At 43.9% G+C, this 21,086-nt stretch overlaps 1 protein-coding gene across 1 annotated transcript in view; it reads right to left on the bottom strand.

Annotated features, from left to right (window-relative positions):
• FLT4 (fms related receptor tyrosine kinase 4) overlaps positions 1-21,086 on the bottom strand; it is a 354,573-nt gene that overhangs the window by 25,345 nt on the left and 308,142 nt on the right. The window contains exons 20-23 of the mRNA XM_066591022.1: positions 16,537-16,625; positions 16,132-16,276; positions 14,921-15,015; positions 7,224-7,346 (exon numbers count right to left, since the gene is read on the bottom strand). Of these exons, the coding sequence (XP_066447119.1) occupies positions 7,224-7,346; positions 14,921-15,015; positions 16,132-16,276; positions 16,537-16,625 (452 nt within the window). The remainder of the gene's footprint in view (positions 1-7,223; positions 7,347-14,920; positions 15,016-16,131; positions 16,277-16,536; positions 16,626-21,086) is intronic.

Here is a 21,086-nt window from a genome sequence, read left to right on the forward strand (position 1 = left end):
GAATTCTTCCCCATGTTTGGGTATTGAGAACAGTGCTGCGGGATCCCTCTTTACATAATGGTGCTGATGTCATAGCAGGTCCTAGCGCATAATAAAACATGCAGAGCCTGACAGTAGGCATATTAACTTTTTCTTCCCCACTTCTGCCCTAAACAGGAATTGTGAATCCGCCAACTCAAACAACCAATCAGGTTGCTGGAATTGATAATTAGGGCAGAAGTGGGGAAGAAAAAGTTAATATGCTGACAGTAGACGTGTGCTCACAGGATCTGTGATGTAACCATCATGTGATCAGTCACCTGGGCTCTGACCTCCACCCCTGATGATCACATGACAGTGACATCACAGGTCCTTCACTTTGCAGAGCCGTGCGCGTGACAGGCGGAGGTGCAGAGCCGTGCGCGTGACAGGCGGAGGTGCAGAGCCGTGCGCGTGACAGGCGGAGGTGCAGAGCCGTGCGCGTGACAGGCGGAGGTGCAGAGCCGTGCGCGTGACAGGCGGAGGTGCAGAGCCGTGCGCGTGACAGGCGGAAGAGCATGTTATCATTCATTTGTGTGGGAGGTGTATAGGGTCACATGACAAGGGGTTGATCAGTGTCAGTAATGATCCCTGTTGAATGGGATGAAGAATGTATGTAGCAGAGCTGTGTGTATGTATGTGTCGTGCATGTAGCAGAGCTGTTTACGTATGCGACGTGTGTGTAGCAGAGCTGTATTTACGTATGCAACATGCATGTAGCAGAGCTGTGTATGTGGCGTGCATGTAGCAGAGCTGTGTGTATATGACGAGCGAGTTTGAAAAAAACAGCTGTAAGATAGGTCCTGCCCCATCTTTCCTGCACATATTACAAATTGTGTGGGAAAGATAGGGCAAGTCCTATCTTTTCTCGCCCATATTATTAACAGGTGAGAATACGACATAAAGGAACAAACATGCCCATGTGAAGAAGCCCTAAGGGATCATTCACATGAACATATTTGCAATGCCCTGCAGGTGTCATGGCTGCGGGGGGCCTTCTGAAAGGCCCCAGGGTTGCCTTGAGAGACTGCCTATCAAGCCATCCCCGTGGGGTGGCTTGATAGGCTGCCTGTCAGAATGCAGTATGACGTAATGCTATGGAATTACATCATACTGCAGGAGCGAGCAAAGTAAAAGCAAGAAAAGTAAAAAAGAAAAAAGATTGGTAAACTTTTATTAATTGTAAAAAAAAAAAAGGTAATAAAAGTTTAAATCCCCACCCTTATGCCATATCTATAATAAAAAAAATCAAAATCATAAAAGAAAAATGCATATTTAGTATCGCCGCGTCCGTAAATGTCTGATCTATCAAACTAGTGCATTATTTCCCTCGCAGGGAATGCACTTTTTCAGTTATCCTGTCTGCCAGAAAAACGCAATAAAAAGCGATCAACAAGTCATATATATTTCGAATTGGTACTAACAGAAACTACAAGACATCCCGCAAAAAATGAGCCCCCACTCAACCAAGTCGACAGAAAAATAAAAAAATTATTTTGCGCAGAAGGCCGCAGAAAATAATTGAAAAAAATTAAATGTCTTTGAAAAAAATAAAAGTAGTACAGTAAAAAAAACTATACAAGTTTGGTATCGTAGCAATTGTACTGACCCATAGACTAAAGTTATCATGTCGTTTTTGTTGCAGTTTGTGCACTGTAGAAACAAGATGCACTGAAATGTCGGAAATTTTTTTTTTTTTTTCATTTTACTCCACTTAAAAGTTTTTAAAGGTTATTCAGTACATTATATTAGCACCATTGAAAAATACAACTCGTCCCACAAAAAACAACCCTCATACAGTGACGTCAATGGATAAATGAGGGAGGAGGAAAAAACAAAAATGGGGGAAAAAAAGGGGCCGCGTCATTAAGGGGTTAAAAAAAAAACTTACAATTGGGTGAAATGGAAAAGAAACATGAAATTGCCCCATTCTGGGGGGATTTTATCCTAAGGATCAGAACAATTACAACAATACTATGTTATATATTTTTTATTTTGCTACTTTTAAAAAATTAAACTTGTTATTAAAAAAATTAGTTTTTTTGTCATCATTTTTAGAGCTCCATAACTTTTTACTTTTTCTGTTCATGGGACTGTGCTTGTTGGATGAGGTGACCAAAAAACGCAATTTTGACATTATTTTTTAAGAATGTTCACTGTGTGAGATAAATACTGTAAGGCCACCTGCACACAAACTGAATCCGTGGTCGGCGACCACAGTGCAGCAAATACTGTCTGTTACATCCTGTGGAAAAGTACTGCTGCTTGCATGAAATGCAGTTACCGTGTGTGAAGGAAAAATAATAGCATGTTCTATTTTTGTACTTTGAAGTCAATGGAAGCCATCCAACCCGTGGCCCATCCGCAATTGACATTGCAGCGATATCGCAGGTACCCGCAATACAGATTCAGGCCTTAGTCAGACGGGCGTTTTTTCGCGCGATTTGCGGATCGCATGACGGATGCGCATCCGCAAATCGCGTGACCAGTGCGTGCAAGTCGCCCGCAAATCGCCCGAAAATCTGCTCCTAGCCGCGTTTCATTAGAAACGGGCCAGAGCTGTCCAGCGCATTGCATTCAATGGAGACGGCAATACAGCCGTCTCCATTGAAAGCAATGCGCTGCGGGCGAGCCCGGGATGAATTGTCGGTAAGGGCTTAAATATATAAGCCCTTACCTGCAATTCATCCTAAAATGTGTAAAAAAAAAAAAAAAAAAATTGTATACTCACCTTCTGCCGGCAGCCGGAGCTCCGTGCGGCCGTCCTGCAGTGGGTGTGAAGGGGGTGTGAGTCAGACCTGGCCCCTGATTGGCTCAGCGCTGAGCCAATCAGAGGCATGCCTCACTCACACCCATTCATGAATTCATGAATGGATGTGAGTCAGACCTGCCCCTGATTGGCTCAGTGCTGAGAGGCAGCAGTCACTCACCCATTCATGAATTCATGAATGGGTGTATGAGTGTTTTCAGCCTCTGATTGGTCAGGGCTGTGACCAATCAGAGGCAGATCATTCAGCAGGCGGGTATTTTAAAGCCCCGCCGGCTGAATAGTGCCAAGAAGCAGTTCAGGAGAACTGACAGCGGCCGCGGCTGGACTCCGGCTGCAGCGGAAAGGTGAGTATACAATTTTTTTTTTATTTTAACACATTTTAGGATGAATTGCAGGGAAGGGCTTATATATTTAAGCCCTTCCCGACAATTCATCTTGCGCACGTCGGCAGCCCATTGCTTTCAATGGAGGCGGCTGTATTGCCGGCTCCATTGAATTCAATGGGCAAACATCGTTCTTCTCTGCCACAGCTGTTACAGCTGTGGCAGAGAAGAATGATTTGTCTTCTATATGTTCTCAATGGGGTCGGCGCTGCTGCCGCCGGCCCCATTGAGCGCATATAGAGAAGAGAACAGGAATTGCAGATCGCAGATAGGTGCGATCTGCGATTTTTTTTTTTTTTTTGGTTCTATAATTTATCGGACGAGCGCATAAAAAGCGCTCATGTGTCCGATACCATTGCAAAGCAATGGTTTTAAAAAATCGCGGGGCGCATGCGCATGCGCAAATCGCGGCTAAATACGCCCGTCTGACTAAGGCCTCAGAAGAAAAGAGGCAAGCACGCGCGAACACCGGCAGTGGTCATGGCTGGATTCTGCTGCAGGCTCTCGCATATGGAATCCGGCTCTGCTGTGTGCAGGCAATGCAATACTTATATAGTTCGGGCTCTTTTGGATTTGGCAATATTAATTTGTGTTGTGTTTTTCAGAAATCGTTTTGTGAAAAAAATGGGAAAAGGGCTTTTGTTTTTAATCTTTCATTTTTATTATTATTTTTTTTTTTATTTGACTTAATTGTGCTTTTTTTTAATTCCCCATAAAGGATTTGAACTTGCAATCATTTCATTGCTTGTAAGCTACTTAAGTATTGCAGCATATTGCATTTTATTGGAGCCTATATCAACTATACAGCAGCAACTAAATTATGTTGCTTATAGTTTAGATTACGTGGAGTTTGGAGAGCTGCTTCTTATACTCACCCGATCCACTGTTCCTGTGATGTCCGATGACAAAGTCAGTGCACATGGAGGGCAAGCATGATTTTTTTCAGAAGGCTATGCACGTGTACTCCCATTCATCTCTATGGGAGTCACACCGCTGACTTTGCTGAGGACACTGCAGGAGTGGGGGAACCATATGAGTATGAGATAGTTCCCCAGACTGCATGTCACCTAAACTCCACTACTTCACTCTCCATATTCACCTGATCTCTCTCTGTGACATTTCTTACAAATGTTTTGAGCAGTGTAAAAGGAAACAAATTCTCAGTTTCATGTTGTTGGGAACAATCAGACATCACAAAATAAGTGAAAAACTGAACAACTTGTTAAAAAAAAAATCACTGGAGTCGAACGCAACCTTTTCCAACAACGTTGGCCAGCATACCACCCTGAGGGGTTCTGCAGATATTCAGCTGTCAACAGAAGCCTGTACTAATAACACCCCGCCCACCAGAAAAAAATTCCTGCTCCTTTTGGGTACCCCCTTGTATACCTAGTCTTGCTCTCAGACGAGAAGTGATGCAACTGTATAAGTCTAGACCAGGGTTTCCCAACTCCAGTCCTCAGAGACCCCCAACAGGTCATGTTTTCAGGATATCTTATCGCCTTAGTGACGGAGTCAGATTTTGGAAATCTGATATGTCACTTTAACATAGAATAGCTCTGAGATGAAAAAGCCCCCTTTGGCTTATACTCGAGTGAAGTTAAAAAAAACAAAACAAAAAAAAAACCCACGCAATACTCAACTCTCAGCTGACGTCTGTGTCCCCGGTGCGATGTTGTCACCGGTGTAATGCCAGCTGCTTCAGACTTCTCCCCGCTGTCATCTCCCTGGCTTGGTTTTGAATTGCCCCACCGTCAGCGCTGTGTTTGGATCGAGCACCAGCCAATCACAGCTGGCGCTCGATCATTCACAGCCATTCAGTCAATGACCTCACTGAATGGCTGTGATTAGTTTATTGAGTACCACTGCTCACTTGTGCCGAAAAAAAATTGACTCCCTAAAAATAATCCCCCCCCCCCCCCCCCCGCCCTTTTGGCATTCCCTAAATCTTAGATAAAAGTAATAATGTAAACTTTGTGGAAAACAGCGGTAATTACGGAGTCTCGTTGGGATGGGCACATGGGGCAATAAAATCGTGTATCTTCTCTTCTCATGGCAGGGATGGGGTGTAAAAAGTGGCGCTCTGTGAGGTTTCATAAGATTGCTGAGGTGCGGTCATCTCACACAGAAGGTGTTCAACAAGCTACTCCTGGAACTGCAGGAGGCAAGCGTTCCCGGGGACTTCTTGTAAATTATGTATTACAGGTAGCGATCTGAATAACGCCAGGCTCACACAGCCATATGTGGAATCTGCTTGTGGAGGCCCGCAGCGGATCCCAGCTGTGGCCCTGTGTATGGCCGTGGAATGTACTGCGCATAACTGCATACACAGGCGGTCGTGCGCAGTACACCTTATTTTGTTTACAATACCTCCGCCATCGCTTAGCGATAACGCGGGTACCCGCAGCCCGTACACAATGTAGTTACATATGTGTTGCGGGTATATCTGCGACCATGCAGCACAATGTGCTCTATGTCACGGATATCTGCGGTAAAAAAGAACCTGCTGCATTCTGTTTTCTGCGAGTGGATTATGTAATTCCAACCCACTAATGTGAGCGGAATTGAGTAATCCAATGCATTTGATTAAACCGCGTATTACCGTGGATCAAACGCATGCGGAATCCGTAATTCCAATCCGGTCGTGTGAGACCGGCCTAAGGTAGATCGCTACCATTTTATCATGTGACTGGGGACCACTCAACGAGGTCACCGGTCTCTGTTTCAGGTTCTCGGCGACCTTTGGTAGGCGGAAGTAAGAAGATTTTAAATTTCCTGGGCTCCCCCGGCTCCTGCACATGTGTCTGGCATTTTGCTGACGGGCGGATGCACAGAATCCAGGTAAAGTCTGTGGAGGAGGATTGCATCGGGGTTCAAATACGGAGGCCTCCGGTAAAAAGTTTTATCCTTTTTTTTTTTTTTAACTTTTACATGATCACCATTAACCACTGGATAACGGCAATCACATGACCAGGAACCACATACAGCGGTCCCCGGTCACATCTCCCTGCACTCTATCTTTGACATCTGGGTGCAAGCAGATTTTAAATTTGCTAGGCTCTCCGGCCTTCTGCGCATGCGCGCCACATTGGTGCATGCACAAAAGCCCACGGCAGGTCTAGATCACCACGGCACATCACGGAGAATGAGGGTGTGTATTTCCAGCTGCCTGCATAGATCTGATCAATGAGGGCAGCTGAAACTTTTTTAAATTCGTTTTTTTTCTACTTTTCCATGATCGCCAGTCCCCGGTGATATCTCCTGGGTGATCCAGGCCTTCTGCGCACAACGTCATACGTCTGGCGCGTATGCACAGAAGAGTGGCTTCAGGTTCTGGAGGACCAGATCGCTGCAGGACATCACAGAGGACGGGGGTGAGTACACTCAGCTGCCCCCATGAATCCGATCAATGAGGGCAGCTGAATCTTTAACTTTTTAAGCCTTTTTATTGACTTTTTTCGATCAGCGCTATCCACCAGATAGCGCCGATTGCATTCCCGGGGGGGTGTTGGGGGAGGGAGAAGGCTCCCCATGACAGCTCGATGTTGTCAGCTACCTCCGGTAGCCAACAGCATGTAGCTGTCACGTCCTCAGCCCACGTGGCTTTAATCCTCAGGGGATGCATGTTTGTACGTCCCTGAGGATTAAAGCCCACTTAGTGACGTCCCCATTGCCTTTTTACGTTTTAACTAAGAAGTTATAGTAGGAACACCTGTGGCAATGTCTGAGGCACCAACAATAATTACATCACCTGTGCAATACTTGCAATACTGAGGAAATCCTGAAAACATGGCCTATTGGGGGGTCCCTGAGGAATAGATTGTAGGAAACTACCCCACGGAGCATTGTCTAGACTGAATATAGTTGCACCAACTTCTCATTTGGGAGCAAGACTACATGCTACTAGCACTTTGTTTCTAATTAGAGGAGCTTCCTATTGAAAAATTTCTGCTCAGTCTTCCATTTCATGAAAAGATTTCAGTGTTTTTGATCCAAATACTAAAAATAAGCACAATTTTCCTTGCACTTTGGTGGAGAATACATTAACTTACACTTCCTTTCCTGACATAATCAGGATCTTTGTATATATCTCTGGCCAAACCAAAGTCACAGATCTTTACTACATTGTTCTCGGACAACAGGATGTTCCTAGCAGCCAGATCTCTGTGAATGCACTGCAAGAGAAAGACAAGTGTATTTTACTATGACTGACACTTCATTCTGTAGGACAAACATAATGGTATGACCCTGTTATATGGTTGTCACGCTCATCAACTGTATCTACGGAACTCATAATACCAGGCGCAACCAGCTACGCTTCTATCTTCCTAGGGATTACTTAAAAGGGGAGTTCATTTTTGATTAAAAGGATGTTCCTATTATGCTTTCAGGTTCCGTCCAGCCAAAAACTAAATTGTGACAGAAACCCTGGAAGAAACCTGTCGCATTGTAGATAACTGCTGAAAAGAAGTCCCAAAGGTCTGAGTTTCGCCAGGTTTCGGTTAATTTTTGGCATTTTGTACCAAAAAAGGAAGACTTAGTTTATCTGTTGGTCTCAGTTTCAGCAGCTTTCTACAGTGCCACAGATGGGATACAGACAGATTCCATTCAGGGTTTCTATCTGTACTGTTATACAAGGCTACTGAAATGGAGACTAATTGACAAACCAATAGAGATGAGCGAGTATACTCGCTAAGGGCAATCGCTCGATCGAGTACCTGCCCGCTGGGGAGCTGCGGGGAGAGCGTGGAGGACCGGAGGGGAGAGCTCTCTCTCCCTGTCTCCCCCCGCTACCTCACGCTGACTGCCGCAACTCACTTGTCACCCGCGTTGGCAGCCGAACCTTTTCTCCCGAGCGGGGAGATACTCGCTAAGGACAATGTTCGCTTGAGCAATTGTCCTTAGCGAGTATGATCGCTCATCTCTACAAACCAAGTCTTTCTGGCACAGAATGTCAGAAATGAACGGAAACCTGCCAAAACTGAGACCTATTGGTCTCTGTTTCAACAGCTTTCTACAATGTCACAGATAGGTTCCATCCAGTGTTTTAATCCCCGACTTGTTTTAAGGATGGAACCTGAAAACATAATACCCTAAAAGGCTCCTTTATTCCACACTTATTAGACTTCACTGGTCGGTATATCTAGAATAACTCTTAAAGGGGTTATCCAGGAAAAAAGTGTTTTGTTTTTTTTTGCCAAGCTCCTTACTGTGATAGAATAACGAAAAAGAAGTCATATCTGATTCCCTACTGCTGCTGTTCTATTGCTATTCAGTTCGGGGTGCTGCTCCCTACTTCCAGCTGCAACATGGATGACAGCCTGACACAAGGTCATGGGACTTCTGTAGCTCATCACTGGCGAAAGATTGCTGGTGATTGGCTAGAGCAGTCACATGTCCCTGGTGTTGATGACATAATCACTGCAGCAGAAAGTAGAGAGCAGCAAGGGATTGGACATCAGTAACACATAGGAAGAAAAGGGCAAAAAGATTGCAATAGTTTTATCTGATGGACAGGGGTGTAATGATACTGGGTGCAGAAGATGCTATTACACCTGGGCCCTGGAGCCCATATAAAGAGACCTGTGCCATGAATGAAGCATTCTAGTTGGGGGGCCCTGTTACAGATTTTGCATTGGAGCCCAACAGCTTCAAGTTCTAACCTCTGTTGATGAGCAATGACTGTATAAGAATATGGTGATTATAAAAAATATAATTTAACAAATGGCCACAAGATGTCAGTGTTTCTTTCCTGATGGATATAAAGCAGCACATTCAGAAAAGTGCAGAACAGAAGTTTAGCAAAGTTTGATCTTTATCTTTCACTTATGTCATTCAGTGGGATTCAAGAAAGATTGATTTTCACAGATACCTTCGCTGGGAAAAACACTTCATTTTAGACAAATATTTCCCCAGATCCCATAATGTAAAATGATCACTTAGTGCATCCAAGGACAAGAAAAGCTGGAGGGGTGCAGGCTCAGACATAATGAATTAGTATACTACTTTGATAATCGGTTAGGACTTCCCTTTAAGGTGGTTCACAAGGCAAACCTCTCAAAACAACACGGAAAGGTTATCTTGGGCTAATGAATTGTGGAGCATGCAGCTGTTGCACTGATATCTCATTACAGCGATTGCTTTATTCTGAGCCAAATAATAAAGTATAGATTAATTATATTTTAAGTATAGGAAATTACACTAACCCTGAGAAAACACGAGTCCACCTTACAAATAGCAAATGGTCATAAACCATACTGAAAAATACATTTCCAGATTCGTTATCACTTACTCCTTATCAAATAGACCACGACTTTGTGGTTTAATACAAAAAACTCAAGCACTGGTGAAGGGTTTTCATCACGAATCCAACCCCTCCCAATCACCTTTGGGATACAAGTCTAGTAAGTTAAACAAAGTACATTTATGCTTTCTGCCCACTTTAGATTTATATGACGTTCATCTCTATGTTGGTTGTCCACTTTGGAAAATTTTGAAGGGTTCCCTTGATTACCATGGGGTATCCTGCTGCTGGCACCTTCAGTGGTCAGATGTAATTTGAATGTAACCTTGCATCAAGTATTCAGTCCCCCTGCAGCAACATAGCTGAAAAAAAGACATATGTCCATCTAGTTCAGCTTATTACCCCCCAATGTTGATCCAAAGGAAGGCAAAAAAAAAAAACCCAGTGATTCGGGGAAAAATTCCTTCCTGACTCCAATCTGGCAATCGGAATAATCCCTGAATCACTGACCCTTCTGGAATAATTATTGATTATAAAATATAATATTGTATTGCTCCAGAAAGGCATCTAGGACCTCGTGAACTCTTATTAAATTTGCCATCACCACATATGCAGACAGAGTTCTATAGTCTAAACAGTGCTTAAAAGGATTCAAAGACAGGCAAGTAAACTAATACATGGAATGAAAGGCCTAGAATAGCCAGATAGGCTATCAAAAGTGGGATTATTTACTCTAGAAAAAAGACGGCTAAGGGGTGATCAAATAACGATGTATAAATACATGAGGGGACGATACAAGGATCTCTCCCATGATCTGTTTATACTCAGGACTGTGACGGTAATAAGAGGGCATCCGCTGTGTCTAGAAGAAAGCGGTTTTCATCGCCAACACAGAAAAGGGTTCTTTACTGTAAGAGCAGTGAAACTGTGGAACTCCTTGCCTGAGGATGTGGTGATGGCAAAATCCATAGAGGAGTTTGAGGGGACTAGATGTCTTTCTAGAGTGGAAGGATATTACAGGATATAAATTTTAGGTGACCAGCGGGTTGTTGATCCGGGTCTACAGACAGGTAGGAACTATTAGAGGTTGATCCAGCGATTAGTCTGACTGCCATTAGGGAGTCGGGAAGGAATTTTTTCCCCCGAAAGGGCTAATTGGCTTCTGCCTCTGGGTTTTTTTTGCCTTCCTCTGGATCAACAAGCAGGTTGAACAGGCTGAACAAGATGGAAATTGTCTTCATTCGGCCTTACATACTATGTTAAACTGCTTTTACAGTTTAGAACCCCCTTCCATGTTGGTGATCAAACCTGCTTTCTTCTAGACGTAGCCGATGCCCTCTTGTTACCATAGCAGTCCTGGGTATACACAGATCATTGGAGATCCTTGTTTTGTCCCCTGATATATGTATACATAGTTATTAGGTGGCCCCTCGGCAGTCTTTTTTTCTAAACTAAATTATCTCAATTTTGAAAACCTCTCTGGGTATTGTAATTCATCCATTCCGTTAATTACTTTGGTTGCCCACTTTTGTACCTGCTCAAGCTCTAATCTGCCCAAAAGTGTCCACAATATTCCATGTGTGGTCTGACCAGTGACTTGTAAAGAGGATGAACAATCTTCTCATCATGTGCCCCTAGACCTCTTCTGATGCCCTCCATAATCCTATTTGCCTTGACAGCAGCTGCCTGGCATTGGTTGCTCCAGTTAAGTTTACATCTAACTAAAATCCCCAAGTCCTTCTCCATGTCAGTGTTCCCCAATGGTTTCCTAGTTAGGCCTTAGTCAGACGGGCGTTTTTTGCGCGATTTGCGCATGCGCATGCGTCCGGGGTTTTTTTAAGTTTTTGTTTTTTTTAAACCATTGCTTTGCAATGGTATCGGACACATGAGCGCTTTTTATGTGCTCGTCCGATAAATTATAGAACAGAAATCGCAGATCGCACCTATCTGTGATCTGCGATTCCTGTTCTCTTCTCTATATGCGCTCAATGGGGCCGGCGGCAGCAGCGCCGACCCCATTGAGAACATATAGAAGACAAATCATTCTTCTCTGCCACAGCTGTAACAGCTGTGGCAGAGAAGAACGATGTTTGCCCATTGAATTCAATGGAGCCGGCAATACAGCCGCCTCCATTGAAAGCAATGGGCTGCCGACGTGCGCAAGATGAATTGTCGGGAAGGGCTCAGCGCTGAGCCAATCAGGGGGCAGGTCTGACTCACACCCCCTTCACACCCACTGCAGGCCGGCTGCGCGGAACTCCGACTGCCGGGAGCAGGTGAGTATGTATATATTTTTTATTTTAACACTTTTCTGGATGAATTGCAGGGAAGGGCTTATATATTTAAGCCCTTCCCGACAATTCATCCCACACTCGCCCGCAGCGCATTGCTTTCAATGGAGACAGCTGTATTGCCGGCTCCATTGAATGCAATGCGCTGGACAGCTCCAGCCCGTTTCTAATGAAACGCGGCTAGGAGCAGATTTTCGGGCACCGGTCACGCGATTTGCGGATGCGCATCAGTCATGCGATCCGCAAATCGCGTGAAAAAACGCCCATCTGACTAAGGCCTTAGTGTGTAATGGTGACATGTATTTCTTGCCCATGTGCATAACTTTACATTTATCAGTGTTAAACCTCATTTTTTACCCAACTTATCCAGATCCTCTTGCAACCACCTTGCGTCCTCTTTTGTGTTAATATCTTTACATAGTTTTGTGTCATCTGCTAATATTGGTATTTTACTGCACAGTCCTTCTACCAAGTCATTATAAATATATTTAAAAGAATAGGACCCAATACTGCCCCCTGTGGTACCCCAATAGTAACAGTGACCCCTCCAATACTGCCCCCTGTGGTACCCCACTAGTAGCAGTGAACCCTCCAATACTGCCCCCTGTGGTATCCCACTAGTAGCAGTGAACCCTCCAATACTGCCCCCTGTGGTATCCCACTAGTAGCAGTGACCCCTCCAATACTGCCCCCTGTGGTATCCCACTAGTAGCACTGACCCCTCCAATACTGCCCCCTGTGGTATCCCACTAGTAGCACTGACCCCTCCAATACTGCCCCCTGTGGTATCCCACTAGTAGCACTGACCCCTCCAATACTGCCCCCTGTGGTATCCCACTAGTAGCACTGACCCCTCCAATACTGCCCCCTGTGGTATCCCACTAGTAGCAGTGACCCCTCCAATACTGCCCCCCCTGTGGTATCCCACTAGTAGCAGTGACCCCTCCAATACTGCCCCCCCCCTGTGGTATCCCACTAGTAGCAGTGACCCCTCCAATACTGCCCCCCCCCTGTGGTATCCCACTAGTAGCAGTGACCCCTCCAATACTGCCCCCCCCTGTGGTATCCCACTAGTAGCAGTGACCCCTCCAATACTGCCCCCCCTGTGGTATCCCACTAGTAGCAGTGACCCCTCCAATACTGCCCCCCCTGTGGTATCCCACTAGTAGCAGTGACCCCTCCAATACTGCCCCCCCTGTGGTATCCCACTAGTAGCAGTGACCCCTCCAATACTGTCCCCCCTGTGGTATCCCACTAGTAGCAGTGACCCCTCCAATACTGCCCCCCCTGTGGTACCCCACTAGTAGCAGTGACCCCTCCAATACTGCCCCCTGTGGTACCCCACTAGTAACAGTGACCCCTCCAATACTGCCCCCTGTGGTACCCCACTAGTAACAGTGACCGCTCCAATACTGCCCCCTGTGGTACCCCACTAGTAACAGTGACCGCTCCAATACTGCCCCTTGTGGTACCCCACTAGTAACAGTGACCGCTCCAATACTGCCTCCTGTGGTACCCCACTAGTAACAGTGACCCCTCCAATACTGCCTCCTGTGGTACCACTAGTAGCAGTGACCCCTCTAATACTACCCCTGTAGTACCCCACTAGTAACAGTGACCCAATCAGAGTATGTACCATTTATAACCCCCCTCTGCCTTCTATCACTGACTAGTTACTTACCCGCTTCCACACTTTCTCACCCAGACCAAGCATTCTCATTTTATATATGTACTGAGCTTGGTTCTGGTACAATATTTATCCGCTGAGCTGTACTGCTGTGGGTATGCTGCTATCTTATTGCTTTCTGCACAAGCAGAATACATGTGGACCATTAGTGCAATATATATTTTTTTTCTCTTAAGACAGGGTGATGGAGGAGGCGCAAAAAAATAATTCTGCAAAAGGTGTCATCTAACCTAAGGCCGGCACTGTCCTTGAATGAACTGCCCATATAAGGCCACCTGCACACAAACTGATTTTTGCAGACAAGTCGTGGATTCTGTGTCATTGCCTAGCAACGGCGTGGGAAAAATAAACATTTGAAAAAAAATCTGTACAGTGCATGTTTCACAGCAGCTTGCCCTGACAATCAGCCGTACAGAGAAAAGCAGAGAAAGTCAGGTACTCAGGATCGCTGGCTTCTGTCAGGGCTGGATTCCGCTGCAAGCTTCGGCTCTGCCATGTGTATGCGGCCTAATGCATGGAAGTGGTGGGTCCTTTGGATCAAAAATGCTGTTTGTGCGAGCTCCACTCTCTAGTTAATAAACTAGAAATAAGAATCCTAAGAGTAGTTGCACACACAGTGTTTTTTTTAGAAAACATCATTACAGTTTGTGATGTATTTATTGATCCAAAGCCAGGAGTGCGAAGTAGAAGTTCCCCCTCTATATTTCCCATTCCTTTTGTAATGTATATCCAGTGTGACTTTTTTTTTAAGGCAGCTCTACCACCACCCCTGTTCTGTTCTCCATCTATTCTCATAAATAGGTAGAGCTGCTTGCGTTACTATAATACGTTTTACTTGCATCCTACTTTTCTCATCAGCCAAATAAACCATTTAATCCACCGCTGGAAGGATCCGTATCACACAGATGGCCGGATTCCTGCACACTGGATATAAGTTTTTAAAGGGGTTCTAAACTCTTATGTATAAACTCAAGAAAAGGGAAGAATAATGATATCCCTGCAAAGAGATAGATGGATAGATAGACAGACAGACATGAGACAGATAGCTAGATCTAGAGATGAGCGAGCGTACTCGCTAAGGCAAACTACTCGAGCGAGTAGTGCCTTATGCGAGTACCTGCCCGCTCGTCTCTAAAGATTCGGGTGCCGGCGGGGGAGAGCGGTGAGTTGCGGGAGTGAGCAGGGAGGAGCGGGGGGGAGAGAGTGAGAGAGAGATCTCCCCCCCTTCCCCATCCCCTTCCCCGTTCCTCCTCGCTCTCCCCCACCGCTTCCCGCCCCCCGCCGGCACCCGAATCTTTAGAGACGAACGGGCAGGTACTCGCATAAGGCAATACTCGCTCGAGTAGTTTGCCTTAGCGAGTACGCTCGCTCATCTCTAGCTTGATCCTTAGATAATTATGTGCATCCTAAGGGCTAATTTTCACAGCTGGCCGATATACGCTACCATCTGAGCTGTCTTCCCCCTTACCTCCCCCTCACAGCCTCTCTCCACTCCAGTGAATAAGCCCTAAATAAGTTTATTTTTACCTTTCTAGATGATAAGAACTCCATTCCACGAGCCACCTGGAAACTATAGCATATCAGATCTTCCATCGTAAGAGGACTCTGCCACAAGTCTTTCACTGCGTGAAGGACACATTAAGGAGTATGATTAATACATAATTAGATGCATCACTCACTTATGATAAGTTGCAATTGTACATGAGGTATTGGTATAGCAAAGAACTTTGGTTGATTTCAAAATCGTACACTGGGGGCGCCATCAACTCATCAATACAGAAAAAGGGCCCAACTCATATAATTAGAGGCCTTTTGCCATTATGCTTCTTAGTAAAATTCACGTGAGTCTTAATGGGAATAGGAATGGATGTAAGTGATGGCAATCTTTTGTACAGCGCTGCAGAATTTGTAGGAGCTGTATAAATGAGCAAGAAAAAATACTAGCTAGGTATGCACCGTTGTATATACTATAAATGGCCACTTTATTAGAGACCCCCATCTAGTAGAGGATTGGACCTCTTTTGGACTTCAGAACCGCAGCAATACAAGGTGGTTTAGATTCCAATAGGTGATGAACTCTTTCTACAAAAATATTTGCCATATTGACAAGAAGCTTCTTGTAGTTTCCGCAGATTGGCACGTTCTGACCAGCTGACAGAAAGGGGTCATCAATTCATGCTGCTTGCACCAAATTCTGACCACCCATTAGCACGGGACAACAGAAATCTGAATTCATCTGGCCAGGTGATGTTTTTCACTGCTCAGCGATACAATTTTTGTGCTCTTTTGCCTGCTGGAGTCTTGTCTTTCTGTTTCTCTTACACACCATGGCACTGAAACTGGTCGTCTGCTGTTATAACCAATCTGTGCTAAGGAACAACAAGTTATGCATTCGGAGATGTTAGTTGGAGCACCAGCATTGTATTCAGCTGCTCTTGTCTGTGCAGGGCCTGTTCCTCAGAAAGATTCCTGATATCCTCCTCTGACCCCTTTCAGAGACTAGTTGTTTCTGTCCACAGGACCCTTTTTGCTGGATGTTTTTTGGATGTGGTTTCACACTGTAACTGATCCACAGAAAAAAGAATCACATGATTTTATGCTGCACTCTGGGGTCATGGGACTAATTTCCATGCAGGGAAGCTCCAATCGTGAAAGGGCCAGGGGCTCTAATAAAGTGGCCAATTAGTGTATAATAATTGCTGACATTAGCTATACAGGAAATCAAAGTATCTCCTTACACTCTGTGGTCCGTTGACTCTGGTTCTTGGTCATCATGAGCCGGCCAAAGATGACTTCTTCATTGGCTCCTTCTCTGCTCATCCTGTCTGCTATGACGGCTTCCACCATGGATCGGACCTGACTACGGGATCGTGGTGATCTCTCCTGTAAGTGTTAAAATGGTTTCATTATGTTGCAGTATCAGTAAGTAAGAGTTAACTTGAGATCACCAATATCATATCTACATTGTTAGGGAAAAAGAAACAATCAGCCTATTTCTTTAATCATCCTTCCCCTGCCAATTAGTAGATTGTTTCTCATGAAGAACCAGTGCACTTAAAAGCAGAATATAAGGAGATTAGATCTGAGCCTGAACCATAGGATGGTGAACATAAATGATAGTACAACAGGAGAACTCTCCGTACCCGGTAAGGAATGAATCCATCACGTTTGGTCCTCAAGTAATTGGAAAGGTTTCCATACTTGCAGAATTCAACAATGACCATCAGTGGTCCTAAAACAAAGAGGTTGTGTAATGTTAGATGACATGAATGAGGTACGTTCCGCTTGACACTCTATAATGAAGAAAGACTGCAACAGAAACGTAGATTTTCAGATTCATTACATGTAAGTAGACTATACTGTACAATCACTTAAGAAATGGATTTCCTGCTTAGATGTGCCATCACTAATACAGAAGGGGGTTCTTTACTGTAAAAGCAGTGAGACTGTGGAACTCCCTGCCTGAGGACATGGTGATGGCAAAATCCATAGTGGAGTTTAAGAGGGGACTAGGCATCTTTTTAGAGTGCTACAATATTACAGGATATAAATATTAAATAACCAGCAAGGTTGTTGATCTGGGTCTTGGAGTTAGGTAGGAACGCAAACGTTAACCTAGGGATTATTCTGACTGCCATATGGAGTAGGGAAGGAATTTTCTCCTCCAAATTAGCTCAATTGGCTCTTGTTTTTTTTTGCCTTTCTTCGGACCAACGGGGGAAGGTTGAAAGAGGCTGAACTAGATTGACATTGTCCTCATTCAGCCTAACATACTATGTGGACTTCCATGGATCAGAACTGTTGAGCATGCCCATGGCTCTATGCGTTTGCGTGCATAGTTATTTGAGCTCAGAGTCCGATAGGTGCAAAGACTGACCTCATGCCAGATGTCCTTAATTCAGGGCATCTGGGGATCTGCTGCCTTCATACCATCGGTAAATTTGCTGAACATGTCTAAAGCTGGTCATGTGCTTAAAAAAAATTCATGTGCATTAAAAACAAAAGTCATCCCAAACTCGACAGTATTGACCGGTCATCTTTTGTGAACGGAGGCCCCACAACTCTTGTTCAAGTGTGCATGTTTCTGGATTAGTCATGTCAAATAGGAGTTGGCAAACAATTGACATATTTTGTTTGGATCAGACGTAATTTTTTGTCCTAGAAGGACGGATGTACACACCATATTCCTAAGTGGAGAACTCAAAATATTTATAACAAAAACAAGAATTGAAGAAATGGGAAATCTGACCCTAACCTACTAACACAATGGTAATAATTATTATTATTGTTATTATTTGTATAGCGCCAACTTATTCCGCAGCGCAATGAGACCCGATCTAAAAGCAGAGTACTCGCTCGAATGAGATTTACCCTATATCAGGAACCTGGGGTGACTCTGATTCTTTCTAGTAGGATAACAGTCAGGAGATAGAGGTTTCAGCACCCCAGATATCCTTAACACCAAACAGACTTATCTGATCGTGGAACAGGACAAGAGCTACCAACTTGACCAGAAACCACTTCAGACGAGATGTAAAACTGGCATCCTTAATAAATAGGAGCCAGAAGCAATGTGTACAGACAGGCACTGATTGGTTGGCTGGGACTAATGCCTCCCAGATGACCAATCCATCCACACACCAGCAATAAAGTGCTCAGGTTCGAGTCCAACTCCTGAATGACACTGCGTATGAACTGATGTATGCATCACATGGGCTGTGGCTGATGCCATGATGAATCGGATCAGGACCCTGGTCCTGATTAAACACGGCCGGCAATTTACGTCAGCGGTTCTGCCAGAATCCCGGAAAAGGGAAGTTAAATGGAACCCCTGGACAGAATGAGGATGGAATATTTCCTTAATTGAACCAATAGATCTTTGTTTCAACACGGTTCTGTTAGTTTATGGAATTCTTTGCCAGAAAGAATAATGTGGCCTGCATTAAATGGGTTATGCTGCTCCCATTCCATCAGTAGCCATTCAACCCCCTTTGCTTTCTGCAGTGATGACGTCACCGCCACCAGGGTCATGTGACCACTGCAGTCAATCACTTCTCACGTTTGCCAATGATTAGCTCCAGCAGTCACATATCTTTACATCAGGAAGCAATTGCTGCTGCAGCAGGATGATGAGAGCAGTGAGGGATTGGGCATCGACCAAACGGGAGTGGTGGGGGATGAGGTGATCGCACAGCAATCCTATGGCAACGTGCACGGGTGGAAATTCTGCAGGAAATCTCGCCGCTGAACTTCCACCCATCTGCATTCACCCTAACTCTTCATTTGCTGCAGCTGTGCAATACACATAAGAAATGACTAGACAGTTTCTGCACAGTGCATCTACACAAGATATTACATGCATGACATTTATGGAGGGGCCAGGAATATATGTTCTGGGCCACTACATAGGTCATCAACGAAAAAGTGGTCAGACAACCCCTCCAATAAAATACACTTATAGAATGGAAGTAAATGCACGGTAGAAGAATAAAACTCTTGCATTAAACTTGTCATGACTCAAGTGCTTTAAAACTTTCTATCAGGCCGTCTGACTGCACTCATAACCCACTCGCTTCCCCATCATTATATCCAAGACAAATACAATAGACTTTCCCTGTGGAACATTTTCATTCTTCTTGAGAGGCCGAGAACAATGATTGAGTTATGGGTTAGTTATCCTAGGCAGCTGCTTCGGTTTATCTGCTTACGTTTTCAGCCTAAATGCTCCATCTCAATAGTCAGTGATGACTAACACGCTAAATATGAGCACAATGCCGCACTCATCACTCTTAAGACTTTTTCAGAGGCAGAATTGTAATTGTCCGTCTCGCAATACTTTGGTTATGACTCACTGATTACACCAAATATTTGGTTCTTAGAAATTTTAATATAAAAATATTTTAAAGTGCAATGAAAAGTTTCTAAAAATAAATTATAAGGCCAATTTATATGAAAATAAATTATAAAATGTTAATTTTCTCCAACATTTTAAATAATTTTTCAGTGTGATTTTGAGTCTTCTGGGTTCTAATGTAAAACCTGTAACAAAGCCTTCTGGGATAAAGAGACCTTTTAGACCTTCTTAGGCATCAGGACATGGGTGAGATTGCAAGGGCTCTACAATCAGGGACGAACTAAGTCATGGATACAGTACTAGAACCAAGTTTACTGCATAGATCAGATAATTGAACTAAATTCACTACATAGGTACTGTACCAGAACCAAGATTACTGTTCATACAAACTATAAGAACTGAGAACCTACAACCAGACTTACTAATTAGATACAGTAACAGAACCAAACTTGACACATAGATACCTTAAAAGAAAAAAAAATACTACATACATATTCTACCAGAAATAACTTTATATTTGACTAGCTGATATACCCGGCTTCACCCGAGTTAATTTGGTAGTGGTGTTTATCTGGTGTTCACACAGAAAATCTTATGAAGTCGTGGTTACTTTAGAGATACTGAGGAAAAACATATGTTCACCATTTTGCATAGTTCTCTGCGTTACCCAGGAAACACCACGTGGAGGTAACCATGCGACGTTTCCTTCATATAAAATGACATCAGGAAGTGAGAGAATTAGATTGCAGACATAAAATTTGGACACTAATTCTTTTGCGCTTAGAATGGAATAATCGAGTTGGGACCTATTAACTTTTCATATTAATGACACAATCAATGCTTGTGCCAAATTTCATGTTTCTATGACATTGGGAAGTGAGAGATTTGGATTATGTACGTAAAATTTGGACGCTAATTCTTTTGCGCATAGAATTGAATAATGGAGTTGGGACCCATTAGCTTTTCCTATTTATGACATAATCAATGCTCGTGCCAAATTTCCCGTTTCTATGACACCGGAAAGTGAGAAAATTACATACCGCACGTAAAATTTGGACGCTAATTCTTTTGCGCATAGAATTGAATAATCGAGTTGGGACCCATTAGCTTTTCCTATTTATGACATAATCAATGCTCGTGCCAAATTTCCCGTTTTCTATGACACCGGAAAGTGAGAAAATTAGATTCTGTACGTAAAATTTGGACGCTAATTCTTTTGCGCATAGAATTGAATAATGGAGTTGGGACCCATTAGCTTTTACTATTTATGACATAATCAATGCTCGTGCCAAATTTCCTGTTTCTATGACACCGGAAAGTGAAAAAATTACATTCCGCACGTAAAATTTCGACGCCAATTCTTTTGTGCTAGAATTGAATAATGGAGTTGGGACCCATTAGCTTTTCCTATTTATGACATAATCAATGCTCGTGCCAAATTTCCCGTTTCTATGACACCGGAAAGTGAGAAAATTACATCCCGCACGTAAAATTTGGACGCTAATTCTTTTGCGCTAGAATTGAATTATCGAGTTGGGACCCATTAGCTTTTCCTAAATATGACATAACCAATGCTCGTGCCAAATTTCCCGTTTCTATGACACCGGAAAGTGAGAAAATTACATTCCGCACGTAAAATTTCGACGCCAATTCTTTTGCGCTAGAATTGAATAATCGAGTTGGGACCCATTCGTTTTCCTATTTATGACATAATCAATGCTCGTGCCAAATTTCACGTTTCTATGACACCGGAAAGTGAGAAAATTACATTCCGCACGTAAAATTTGGACGCTAATTCTTTTGCGCATAGAATTGAACAATCAAGTTGGGACCCATTAT

This window comes from Eleutherodactylus coqui, chromosome 2 (assembly GCF_035609145.1).
Source record: "Eleutherodactylus coqui strain aEleCoq1 chromosome 2, aEleCoq1.hap1, whole genome shotgun sequence".
NCBI lineage: Eukaryota > Metazoa > Chordata > Amphibia > Anura > Eleutherodactylidae > Eleutherodactylus > Eleutherodactylus coqui.